This window comes from Macaca fascicularis, chromosome 10, assembly GCF_037993035.2.
Source record: "Macaca fascicularis isolate 582-1 chromosome 10, T2T-MFA8v1.1".
NCBI classification, from domain to species: domain Eukaryota; kingdom Metazoa; phylum Chordata; class Mammalia; order Primates; family Cercopithecidae; genus Macaca; species Macaca fascicularis.
The window spans coordinates 113244776-113257587 of NC_088384.1; the positions used below are offsets into that span (position 1 = coordinate 113244776).

Here is a 12812-nt window from a genome sequence, read left to right on the forward strand (position 1 = left end):
TTGCACACTGTAGGCGCCATCTGTTCACAAAGCATCACAGCTACTATTGTCTGAAGAGGCCAGGAAAGCTGTCTGACCACACCTTTGCTCCAATGGTCCAGAGCAGAATGGAGGAGGCCCAAACCATTCTCACCCAACCCTCACCAGGCAGGTGAGGCAGAAGTGGCTGGTGTGGACCCCACAGTCATGCGCGGCCCCCTCGTGCCTGGCCTTCCTCCATCCATGAAGGTTGCACATTAGACCCTTTCCAGCCTCCCCTGCAGCTCCTGCTGGGGATGGATACTGCAGGCTTCTCAGAAGTGTCTTCTTCCCAAAAAAGGCAGGCACATGATGAGATAAACATTCTTCCTTCTTGCCCACTGCATTTTCCTTCCATGCTTGGGGACATGGAGGCAGCCACGTTGCCAACCATGATGAGAGAGCCTCAGGACAAAATGTCAACGCTGTCAAGGTGAGGGGGCCGGAAGGAAAAAAGCCTTGAGCCTATTGATACTCTAGCCCAGGGGTCAACAAACTACAGCCTGCAGGCCATATCCAGCCCACTGCCTGTTCTTGCAAATAAAGTTTTATTGGAACACAGTCGATGCACAGTCAGGAACACATGACCTGTGGCTACTGTCACACTAAACAGCAGGCAAAAACAAACATCTGACCCTCAAAGCCTAAAATATCTACTCTCTGGTACTTTACTGAAAACCTTGGCTGACCATGACTCTAACCAACCCTAGATCCAATTACTTCCAGACTTGTAGGGAAAACCATCAATATCCTCATGAGATAAGACATCATTATCTTCAATTATTCGCTAGTATAAGTATTCTGGGTACAGCTGATTCCATCGTTGCTTCTCAACAAAAATGAAAGCCCACCAATGTGTGCCAAGCACCGTGCTGAGCCCGTTCCATGCATCGCTACTCACTGGAACCTCTCAAGGTAGAATCGTAACCCCACATTTACAAAAGAGGAAAGCAAAGTCACAGGCGCAAACTCACCCACCAGGGACCCAATGCTAGGGAGTGCAGAGATGGAGTCCACACCCTGGCCCAGCCAACTGGAGCCTGCGAGCTTGACCCCTGCACCATCTGCCAATCAGTCCAGGTGATGGCAGGGAAAAGGATCCCCCAAAACTCAAGAGAGCCTGCCCAGGCATGGACATAGGTGACCTACGGGGACTCCAAAGGTAGGAGGGATTCTCTGAGGAATAGAGGGAAAGGCCTTCCAAGAGGAGCCGGGCGGAGGCAGGACTCAGAGTGAGCTGAGGACAGGGCCCAGCCAGTGCATCCCAGCACCACTGGCAAACCCCAGGCGACCTGAGCAAAATCGGCGTGGCCAGCCCGAGGAACCCAGCGAGCTCTGCAGAAAGACCCTGAAGAGCAGGCAGGGAGCACAGTGGGGCCCCTTGATAAAGGAGGGGATGCAGCCCACCCACACTGCACAGGGGTGGCATCTGGGTTTCCTTGTGGCTTCTTTGTTTTCCAGGCCCAGGGCTATAGGCTACCCCTCCAAGGCCCACACCACAAGAATGTTTCTCATTAATTGTGAAAAACACATTCACTCCAGTCACTTCTCTCGATGGACCAAGGCCCAAGTGACAAGTGAGAACTTAGTTTAACACTTGTGACATCTGCCTGGCCCCAGTTACCCAATTCCGCCCTCCCCATCCCTGCCGTCCCAGCCCTGGAAGGACCGATCCCAGCCACTGGGTCATCAGGCCTTTTCTTTCCTCTCCCTCTCCGGCTTCTGGACAAACAGGATGTGAAGCAATCGCATGGAGCGAAGGCACCTTGGAGCCAGCTGCACTGTGGGCGGCGTCGCTCACCAGCCTTGGCTTTGTGGGGCTTAGTTTCTGCAGCCGCCGCAGGCGAGTGGCTCACCTCCTGGCTCCTTCCTCAGCTGCCACAGCTGAGCGTCACACTTGGACAGCACATGCCCTTCAATCCTTTAAATGCTCTGCAATCCCATCCAATTCAATCTGGAATGAGCATGAAGCGAGACACGTGCTCTCGTGTCACAGGAGAGACGCTCGGGGTTCTCTGCGTGCAGATAGCCAAAATGCACATGCTCCTGACCCCCAGGCGACTGCAGGAAGCAAAGATGGGGTGCAGGAGGGAGAGAAGGTGCCCTATGGCCTTGGAGCTCAGGGGATGGAGAGCCAGCGCTCACAGGAGCTGGAGAAATGGGTCCCCAACGAGGGAGTATGATATGAGGCAGACAAGGCCTCCCTGGTCATCTTCTTGGAGCTGAGAGGCAGGGCTGATTGACGTGGCCCTCCTGAGTCCCGAGTGATTTCTTCTGCAAACAAGGAAGAGAAGGGGTACACCATGAACCAGGACAAAAGGGTGCAGTCCCTTTCTTGGGACAAATGACCTGCTGCTTCCATGTCTGCAAGGATGAGAGTCTCCCCAGCCCAAATCAGTCTTCATCTCTCTGCAGCAGGCTTTGCGGGTGGAAGACAGCACAAGGAAAATGGGCGTGTTGGTTTGTAGAGCAGCAGGAAGCCCTTCTGAACCATACTCAGAGCCTCAGACCTTATCTGCATGGCTTCACCCCTGCCCTTCAGTACATGGTCTCTCGTTACTGGTGGGCCTCCTCCTAGAAGAATGTGAGCAACACAACAGCCAAATCTTCCTTTTGTTCAGGCTGTACCCCTGGTGCCTAGAACAGTCCTTGGCTCGCTATAGGGGCATGCAAATGTTTGTTGAGTGAATAACTGTACTTCCAACATAAGTGGAGAGGCTGTTTGCTGTAGGAAACTTGTTCTAACAGTGGGGGCGGGGGAAGACCATCATTCATCATTCACTCCCCATGCTGGGATGCAGGGCCCATGAAAATGCAATAATGTCTCTTATAATCAGAAGATAAAACATGAACTTTTAGTATCTGAGAATGTTTTGGGTTTTAATTCAAAGCTGGGCACCTGCGATTCCAGCTACTCAGGAGGCTGAGGCCAGAGGATCGCTTGAGCCTGGCCAGCCTGGGCAACATAACAAGACCCCATCTCAAAAATAATCTTTAATTTTTAATTCACCAAGAATTATAATATTCATCTTGATACCAACATGACCATAAAACATACTTTAATTTAAATTTTTTTTTTTTTTTTGAGACAGAGTCTCACTCTGTTGCCCAGGCTGGAGTGCCGTAGTATGATCTTGGTTCACTGCAACCTCCACCACCTCCTGGGTTCAAGTGATTCTCCTGCCTCAGCCGGGACTACAGGTGTGTACCACCACACCTGGCTAATTGTATTTTCAGTAAAGACGGGGTTTCACCATGTTGCCCAGGCTGGTCTCAAACTCCCGACCTTGTGATCTGCCCGCCTCGGTCTCCCAAAGTGTTGGGATTACAGGCATGAGCCACCGTGCCCGGCTCTAATTTTTTTTTTTTTTTTTTTTGGTAATGGAGGGAGGAGCCCATGGAAGTCAAGTGCAGCCCTGGCCACTTCTGCAAAGGGGGCTCCTACAGTGGTTCCTACAAGAAGACTACTGTCTTCTGAGTTCTTTCTAGAAACACTTTCCTTCCCGGGTGAGAAGCCAGGCAAGACCTAACATGGTAGAGGGTCCTGACATCTCTACCTCTGGACGGCCAGGCTGGGTCCCCTGCAGGTGCTCGTCTACCTTCCAAACCCCATCCTGAGGCTGCAGCCTGGTGAACACACTCATTGGAAGATTTTCCAGCAAAGAGGAAGGGGGCTGGAGTCACAGTCCTCTGGTCAGAGCCCAGGTCTACACCTGGGAGTCACGAGCAAGTTTCCCCGCCTTCTCAGTTTCTATTTCCTCATCTATAAAATGCTGGTGATATCAATTGTGTTACCTGGGCAGGATTATTGTGAGAACTAAATAAATCAACAATTAGAACATCTAACATTCATGAGCGCAGACAGGGAGCTGGGCCCAGGATTCAGCATGTTCTGTGAACTCACTTCCTTCTTCCAGCTGCCTACAGAATCCGTGATGTTATTATGTTCATGGAGCAGACAAAGGAACAAGACCCCAAGAGGTTGGAGCAGCTGCTGAGACTACACAGAGGTGACTGAGGAGCTGTGCTATGACAGGGCCATGGGTGCCAGAGTATGTATGTGCAGGGGCTGCTCGTCCATCCTGCTTCTAAAAGCTGCATGGACACTGGCAGCTCAGGGCCTGGCCTGCAGGGAGGGCTCCTCTGCCTTAAGGCCACAAGGTGGGAGGAGCCCCGAGCTGCAGGATTCCCTCCACTCAAGGGTGCCTGGCCTCTCCTCTCCTCTCGCTCTCCTCTCCCTCTCCTCTCCTCTCGCTCTCCTCTCTATCCTCTCCTCTCCTCTCGCTCTCCTCTCTATCCTCTCCTCTCCTCTCGCTCTCCTCTCCCTCTCCTCTCCTCTCGCTCTCCTCTCTATCCTTTCCTCTCGCTCTTCCCTCTCCCCTCCCCTCTCCTCCCATCCTCTCTCCTCTCCTCTCCCTCTCCTCTCCCTCTCCTCTCCTCTCCTCTCCCTCCCCTCTCCTCTCCTCTCCCTCCCCTCTCCCTCTCCCTCTCCTCTCCTCTTCTCTCCTCTCCCTCTCCTCTCCTCTCTCTCCTCTCCCTCCCCTCTCCTCTCACTCTCCTCTCCCTCTCCTCTCCTCTCCCTCTCCTCTCCTCTCTCTCTCCTCTCCCTCTCCTCTCCTCTCCCTCTCCTCTCCTCTCTCTCTCCTCTCCTCTCTCTCCTCTCCCTCTCCTCTCCTCTCGCTCTCCTCTCTCTCCTCTCCCTCTCCTCTCTCTCCTCTCCCTCTCCTCTCCCTCTCCTCTCCTCTCACTCTCCTCTCCCTCTCCTCTCCCTCTCCTCTCCTCTCACTCTCCTCTCCCTCTCCTCTCTCTCTCCTCTCCTCATCCTCTCCTCTTGCTCTTCCCTCTCCCCTCCCCTCCCATCCTCTCCTCTCCTCTCCTCTCCTCTCCTCTCCTCTCCTCTCCTCTCCTCTCCCTCTCCTCTCCCTCTCCTCTCTATCCTCTCCTCTCTATCCTCTCCTCTCCTCTCCTCTCGCTCTCCTCTCTATCCTCTCCTTTCTCACAGGGCTCTGGGCAGTGCTAGATTCACCCCGGGTCCCTGACACCAGCATCCAGTGTGGGGTGTAGGACACAGCCAGTCCATGGGTGGGAAGCACAGCCTGGGGGCTGCAACAAGTGGAGAGGCTGCCTCTCCTCTCTTCTGTACTAAGGGAAAGACAAACAGACTCCAGCCCTCATTCCTGCAGCGCCAGCCCATCCCCAGGGAGATGAGACCGGGCTCCCCGCTCGGCCCCTCCTGACGAGCTGCAGGTGCCTGGGAGTTATAGGCTTCTCCCCACGAGGGCACGCTGGCCCGGAGCGGAGCCCCAGCTGCGGCTGCTCCGCGTGGTGACTCACAGGAGGGCCCAGCTGGGAGGAAGAGGAAACAGACGCACGCTTCCTGGGTGGTCTCAGAAGGGCACCTCTGCACTTTGACCTCAAGACCCCCCACCCGTGGTCAGCTGGGAGGGAAGGAGGGCGCCATCTGGGCTTTGGAGTTTTGGAGACCACTGGCAGGCAGGGGCTCACGTCGGGTCAAACACCAGGCTTCCGCAATAAGGTCTTTGATGGCTGCGCCCCACTAGAATGGAAGCACACTGGCCCAAATTACTTTCCTCCACATGCCCATTGTGTGCATGAGAAAAGTAAGGCCCCAGGAGGTGTACAGACTCCAAATTCCAGCAGCTGCCAGGGCCCCTTCTACATCCAGGCACAGTGTAACTGCCTAGTGGTTGCAAGGTTCAGGTGACCCTGTCTCTACCCCTTCTGGATGGTGACATGGGTATGGGCACTGCTGCCTGGGCCCCTGTCTTCTCTGGATGCTGGTGCAGGCAGATTATTCTCTGAGTTAAGGTCAGTAAGAAGTTCCCAGGGTAGGGACCAGGGCCTCTGCAGCCAGCTCGGGGCCAGGCACAAAGCAGGTGTGCACTGATTTGTCGGATGCACACCACCTCCCACAGGCCCTGCTGCCCTTCCCCGTGCAGGATCCGGCAGGGGAGGGTTGAGACCCAGAACCCAAGGGGCACCTGTCAGCCCAGGCACCATCTTGTAAACAGGCTGCCCCAGGCACTGTACACGACTTTGCCAGAGTGTTGTCACTGGCCAGGCCTCAAGTTACCCAAGTCTTATTTTAAAAGGTGACTAAGGAATAAAAAACTACATATTGGGTGCAGTGTATACTACTTGACTGACAGGAGCACTAGAATCTCAGACTTCACCACTATATGATTTGTCCAGGGAACCAAAACCACGTGTACCCCTAAAGCTACTAGGGAAAAAGGGCATATTCCTGGGCGCACCATCAGAGATCCCCCACTGTGGGTCTGAAATGGAGCCCAGGCACCCGCACGTGCAGTTTGCCCTGCAGGGTGACCCTGATGGACACCAGGCTTGAGATCCTCCACAGTAGGGAAAACAAAGCATTTTCACAGCCATGATGTCTCGAAAATCCTGGACTCACTTGCTCCTTAGCTCATCCCCAAAAGGTCCAAAACTCCACACAGCCAACTGGCCATTATATACTTTTCCCCTCCCTGACAATCTGAGTGGGTGATCCTCCCCTGACTTGGGCAACCACACCAAACTCACTGCTTGGGCGCGCACAGTACCTGGACAAGCCAAGTCCCTGGGCGGTGGCACCACACCCGGCCCCCAGCGCCCTGCCCAGGAGGGGCAAAGAAGGTGTCATGGAGCCAGAGGGGGTCACGGACGCAGCATCTAATCCTTGATCTGACTCTAGATAGCAACTTGCAGCCTACGGAGAGGGTCTCGGGTGGGCTGCTGAAATACGGAGCCCCGGCAGGTTCTCAGGAGCCTCCATTTCCTGCCTGCACCACGGGGATGTGAACCATAGCATCTACCTTGCTGGGTAATTGTGATGATCACAAGACACAGCGGTGCTCCGTAGCAACCACACACTGAGCAATTACACTCTTCACTCACATGAGCTCATCTAATCCCTCATAACCACCCTTGGGGATGGAAACTATTATTAACCCCATTTTCCAGATGAGACACATTACGTGACTCACCCTGGGTCACAAGGCCGGAAACAACAGGGCTGGGATTTGAACCAGGGGAGCCTGGCTCGGGAGCCTGAGCTCTAACCATTGGGCAGCACTGCCTCCGCCAATGCTGAGCCTTTCCCCATAACCTGGACAATGGGGGGAGTAGGTGCTGGAGGCAAAAAGGGCAAAAGGACTCTGAATGTGTCTGGGGGGAATGGTGAAGGCAGGAGCGGTACTAGGAGGAGCTGGCCACAGGGCTGGCATCAAATAAGAGAAAAATCACCTGAACCAGCCGGGCAGGCAAGACAGAGAAGCACAGAACCCACTGGGGCCCAGTTGGAAGGTCTCCCCAACATCTACAAGTCCACAGAAACGGTTACTGTGAAGAAGGGAATTAAGTCCACCTTAGCCATATTACTTCATTTTTATCTTATCCCTAGAATGTTCCACAGGGGCTTCTAGGGAAAAAGAAGTCAAATGATTCTGTTGCTAGATGAGTTTGGAATTCCTTGAGGCAATATTTCCTATCCAGAGATTCATAATGGACACTGGCAAAATAAATGCTCTGATAAGTCCTGCAGAGAAATCTGTTTCATTTATTCAGCCTAGCATTCATCATATTTAAATGACTGTGAAACTCTTCCTTTTTCCCTGAGGCACCTATTGGCCTTCACGGAACAGTCTGAGGATTGCTGGTATAGAGCAGGCATCACAAACTTTTTCTGTTAGTATTTCTGAAAATAATACATATTTTCAGCTTAGCGGGCCACAGGGTCTCTGTTACAATTACTCGACTTTGCTGTGAAAGCATAAAAGCAGCCCCAGACACAATGTAAACAAATGAGTATGGCTGTGTCAATAAAACATTAGGTATGGACACCAAAATGTACATTTCATGTAATTTTATATGATATTAAATATTCTTCTTCTTTCAATTTTCCTCAATCATTTAAAAATGTGAAACTATTCTTAGATCACAGGCCACACACACACACACAAATCAGGCTGCAGGCTGACTTTGGTCAGCGGGCTAGAGTTTGCCAACCCCTAAGATAGCAATGGAAAGCTCCAGTGTCTTCTAGGACCACTTTTAACTCTCAGGGGCATGGAAAGGGGAAGAAGAACAAGTTGCAGGGTGGGGGGGAAGTGGGGGACAAGCAGTAGAAAGAAGACTGATCTGGGATTCAGGGGACAAGAGCGTGTGCTAAACTCTTCAGTCCGCTCACATGGCCTGTGACTTTACGTGAGTAATTCTACAACTCAGGCAGAGCGCATGTTCTGGAGGGTCTGGGGTGAGGAGGGTCTCTATTTTCTCACTCAGACCTCCCGCAGGCCTATCAAATGCTGGAATTGTTCCTGCTACCCACATCCTACTGCCAGGCACCTAAGCTGGAGAAAGAGATAGGGCCCCTAAACTACACTTTGATAAATTATCCCCAAGATGCTGGCCAGGATGTGCCTCCAGCTCCAGACTAAGGCAGTGGCCTTTGATAAGAATTGAAAAAGAGACAAAGTCCAGGATCAATCAAGGAAAAGGTTATTACATTCAGCTCTATTGTCTTTTTTTTTCTTTTCTTTTTTGAGATGGATTCTCTCTCTGTTACCCAGGCTGGAGTGCAATGGTGCCATCTGGGCTCACTGCAACCCCCGCCTCCCGCGTTCAAGTGGTTCTTCTCCCTCAGCCTCCTGAATAGCTGGGATTATGGGTACGCACCACCATGCCTGGCTATTTTTTGTTTGTTTGTTTGTTTTGCATTTTTAGTAGAGACAGGGTTTCACCATGTTGGCCAGGCTGGTTTCAAACTCCTGACCTCCAGTGATCCACCTGCCTCGGCCTTCCAAAGTGCTGGGATTACAGGCGTGAGCCACTGTGCCTGGCCAAGCTCCACTGTCTTAATCCACGTGGCAAAATCCAGCATACGCAAAGTAAAAATTAAACTAAAAAACTGGGGAAATGTTTGCTGCTCAAACTGCAAAGAACCAAAATCATATAGAAAAAGACCAAAACTTACCAGAACAATGGGCAGAGGATATGAACATACCATGTGCAGGAAGAAACTGCAAATGGCACACATGAACAAAATGCCCCACCTCACACAGAATAAGAAAAAAAGCAAAGTCAGGCTACAAGATACCATTTGTTATCTGTTGGATTAGCAAAAATCTATGTTTGAGAACTTGAACTGGCAACAATGGGAAAACAGGCACCCTCACGCATTGCTGGTGGAGATGCAAGTGGAATGGCCTCTAAAGAGGCCAAACTGACATTATCTATCAAAACTACAAATAGGCCAGGCACGGCAGCTCATGCCTGTAATCCTAGCACTTCAGGAAGCCAAGGCGGGTAGATCACCTGAGGTCAGGAGTTCGAGACCAGCCTGACCAACACGGTAAAACACTGTCTCTACTAAAAATAGAAAAAGTAGCCAGGTGTGGCGGCAGGCGCCTGTAGTCCCAGCTACTCAAGCAGCTGAAGCAGGAGAGTCGCTTGAACCCAGGAGGCAGAGGTTATAGTGAGCCAAGATCGTGCCATTGCACTCCAACCTGGGTGACACAGTGAGACTCCATCTCAAAAACAAAAACAAAACAAAACAAACAAACAAACAAAAACTACAAATAAACAACACCACCTTCAGGAACTGGTCCTAGAGTTACACTCAAATGAAAAATGACCTACACACCGAGGTTTCTCACTGAAGCCCTGTTTGTGAGACCAAAAGACTAGAAAACACCTAAGCATCCATCCCAGGAGAGCTGGGTAAGTCAGTTATGATGATGATGGTGGTGGTGATGATGATGATGATGATGACTGCTCTCCTTTACATGTGTATGACAATTAGGTCCTGTTCTAAGCCTCATTACTCAAAGCATGGTCCAGGGACCAGCAGCTTCTGTTACCTGGTGGCTGTCTGAAAACACAGACTCCTCTGCCCCAGGCCAGCTGAATCAGAATCTGCATTTTACCAAGATGCCTGGGAAAATCCCATGCACATTAAGGCACTATTTTAAAAAACTCTTCCCATAATAACCCATTACATCTTGTAACAACCCAATAGCCCAAACCCTCTCATCACCTGCATGCTGGAGATGAGAAAGCCCAGGCTCTGACAGGTTAGGGAAATTGTCCAACGCCACAGTGTGTGTGGGTGGCAGAGCTACATGGACACAAAACACATGGAACAAGGAAGCTCTTTAATGGCTGACAGGACCAATCTCTGAGATAAGTCATCAGTTGGAGAACACTGTATATGCCAGGCCACCATTTATGGGAGGGGGAAAAACTGAAAGCTGAATCTCCATGTAATTTCTGAAACACCCAGAGAGCATCTCTGAAAAGAAGGAAACAGCAATTGTCCCTGGGAAGTGGAACTCAGCAGCTGGAGAAGAAAGTGGGAGGGAAACTATTTCGTGTTACACATGTATTGCTCATAGCTCCAAAGGCAAACATTGTGAAGGTGTTTATTCAAAAATAAATGAAAAAAAATTGTTGTTCATAAAACTGGTGGAAGGAAGAAGTTACACAGCTGGAAACCATCACCACTGAATTTTAAGCAAAGTCAAGCTACAAGATACCATTTGTTATCTGTTTGGGGTGGGGGAAAATTAGCATAGAGAAGCCCATTCCCACTTCCCCACTCACCATCCTTCCTTCTTCCCTTCTCAAAGGAGGCAGAATTGTGGTGGGAATGAGAGGTGTGGGGGAGGGCAGACTCACAATGGATTCTCCAGGAACTGGGGACTCAGACCCACATTCAGGTTCTAATGTGGAAGGGACTAATGCCTTGCATGAGGGCAACTTTGTCCCACAGGGGACAATCTGGCGATGTCTGGAGACATTTTTGGGTGTCACAACTGGGAGATGCTACTAGCATCTACTGAGTAAGAGACCAGGGATGCTGCTAAACACCCTGCAGTTCACGGACAGTCCAGAATGTCCTGTGTCCTGTGGTGTCACCTTGGAGCTCTAGTTAAAGTGCAGGTTCTGATGCTGCAGGTCTGGGGAGGGCCCGGGATTCTGCATTTCTCATAAGAGGGCTGCCCTCCCCCCTGCTGATGTGGGACCACCCTTTTGTAATGAAGCCTTACCCAATTCTGCTATGGCCAAACATGTAATCTTCTCATAGAAAGGGGAAGGGGCTGCTTCCGGTTTGGATCAAAAGGCTGAACATGGAGTACTGGTTGGGAGGGGTGGGGAAGCCTGTTTGTAGTGAGGCAAGCATGAGCACTACTGAGACCCTCCTGAAGTCCAGGAGCACAGGCTGCATTAGGACTGGTGGTGGCAGTGGCCGGGGGACTCACCATCCAGTGTCTCCACCGAGAGCTGCAGGCCCAGGTTGTGCCGCGGATTGACCACCCAGTGGTTGCTGGTGGCTGTGATGTCGAACACCAGCCAGCCCTCCTCCGAGGCCCAGAGGGTGCGGCTGTCGAGCAGGAAGAGATCCGATTCCCTGAGAGAGAGGAGGAGAGACACAGGCTTTGCGTCAGCCAGGTCACAGCTCAGCTTCCCCAACAGATGGGAAGCAGAGCCTCATGGAAAGAGTCCACTGGTCCCCCACAAGTGGGAACATCAGACCAAGATCCAGGCACAAAGACCCCTCAGTAGTTGTGGTGAGGAAAGAGAGTGCAGAAGAGCTACAAAGAGACACATGTAGGGAACAGGCAGCTGTTACAAGGCAGTATCACCCCACAAATTGTTAGGGGCATCCCAGCGGGACACAGTACAGGAAGACAGGGATTATGCAGCCTCCGTGTTGCTGGAAGAGTCTCAGAGAGCAGAAGTTGATAGTGACTGCACTATTCACCATGTGCCAGATACTGTCCCACAGGCTCAACACTACACTGTCTCATTCAATTCCCACAACCCTAAGTTCATTTCCAGGACGTGCACCATCTTCCTCAGCCCACCAAGGGGCAGGAGGTGAATCTCTGGACTGAACAGTATTAATAGTGAAAATCCTTTCATTCTCTCTTCCTCACTTTTTACAGTAGCAAAATGGGGTACAATCATAATTAACTCGATAGGGGATGGAGGGTGGATGGATGGGTAGATGGATAGGTGGGTGGATGGATGGGTACGTGGGTGAATGAGTGAATGGACGGATAGGTGGGTGGATGGATGGGTACATGGGCGAATGAGTGGATGGATGGATGGATGGATGGATGGATGGGTAAGTGAATGGATGGGTAGATGAGTGGGTGGCTGGGTGGGTGGGTGGATGGATGGATGAGTAGATGGGTGGGCAGGTAGGTGAATGAGTGGATGGGTAGATGGGTGGATGGATGGATGAATGGGTAGATGAGTAGATGAATAAGTGGGTAGATAAGTGGATTGTTATGTTTCTGGATAGTAGAAATTTAGTATGAAAAATCTTCATAACATTTCTTGCACACCTTTAATAAGGATTCAAAGTTTCAATACTTTAAGTCCTTTAATAGTCAACTAGAATGTTTATACCGCTGTGTTGTACCAGAAACCAAGGCATAATGATGAACAACGTGACATTGGGTCCCTGCCCCAGGGCAACAACAGTCTCTATCATACTTGGAGTTATCTAATCTTCCTGGGGATTACAGTGAATCTTCTCTGCTCACACATAAAGATGTCAGACATACCCTTTATGGAGCACTTACCATGTGCCAGGCTCTGGGTTGAAACGCCTGACCAGTCTCATGTCACTTAGTTCTTACAATACTATGTGGGGTAGATAATATTCCCCATGCCATTGTGCAGAACTCAAAACTGAGGCTCCAAAAGGTCGAGTTATTTGCCCAGGGTTATGCCACTAGGACAGTCCAGGCAGGACTGGAAAC

At 51.1% G+C, this 12812-nt stretch overlaps 1 protein-coding gene across 1 annotated transcript in view; it reads right to left on the bottom strand.

The window, feature by feature from the left end:
• Positions 1 to 12812, bottom strand: part of BMP7 (bone morphogenetic protein 7) — a 100003-nt gene that overhangs the window by 24633 nt on the left and 62558 nt on the right. Inside the window, exon 3 of the mRNA XM_005569414.4 lies at positions 11301 to 11449. Coding sequence (XP_005569471.1) covers positions 11301 to 11449 — 149 coding nt within the window. The remainder of the gene's footprint in view (positions 1 to 11300; positions 11450 to 12812) is intronic.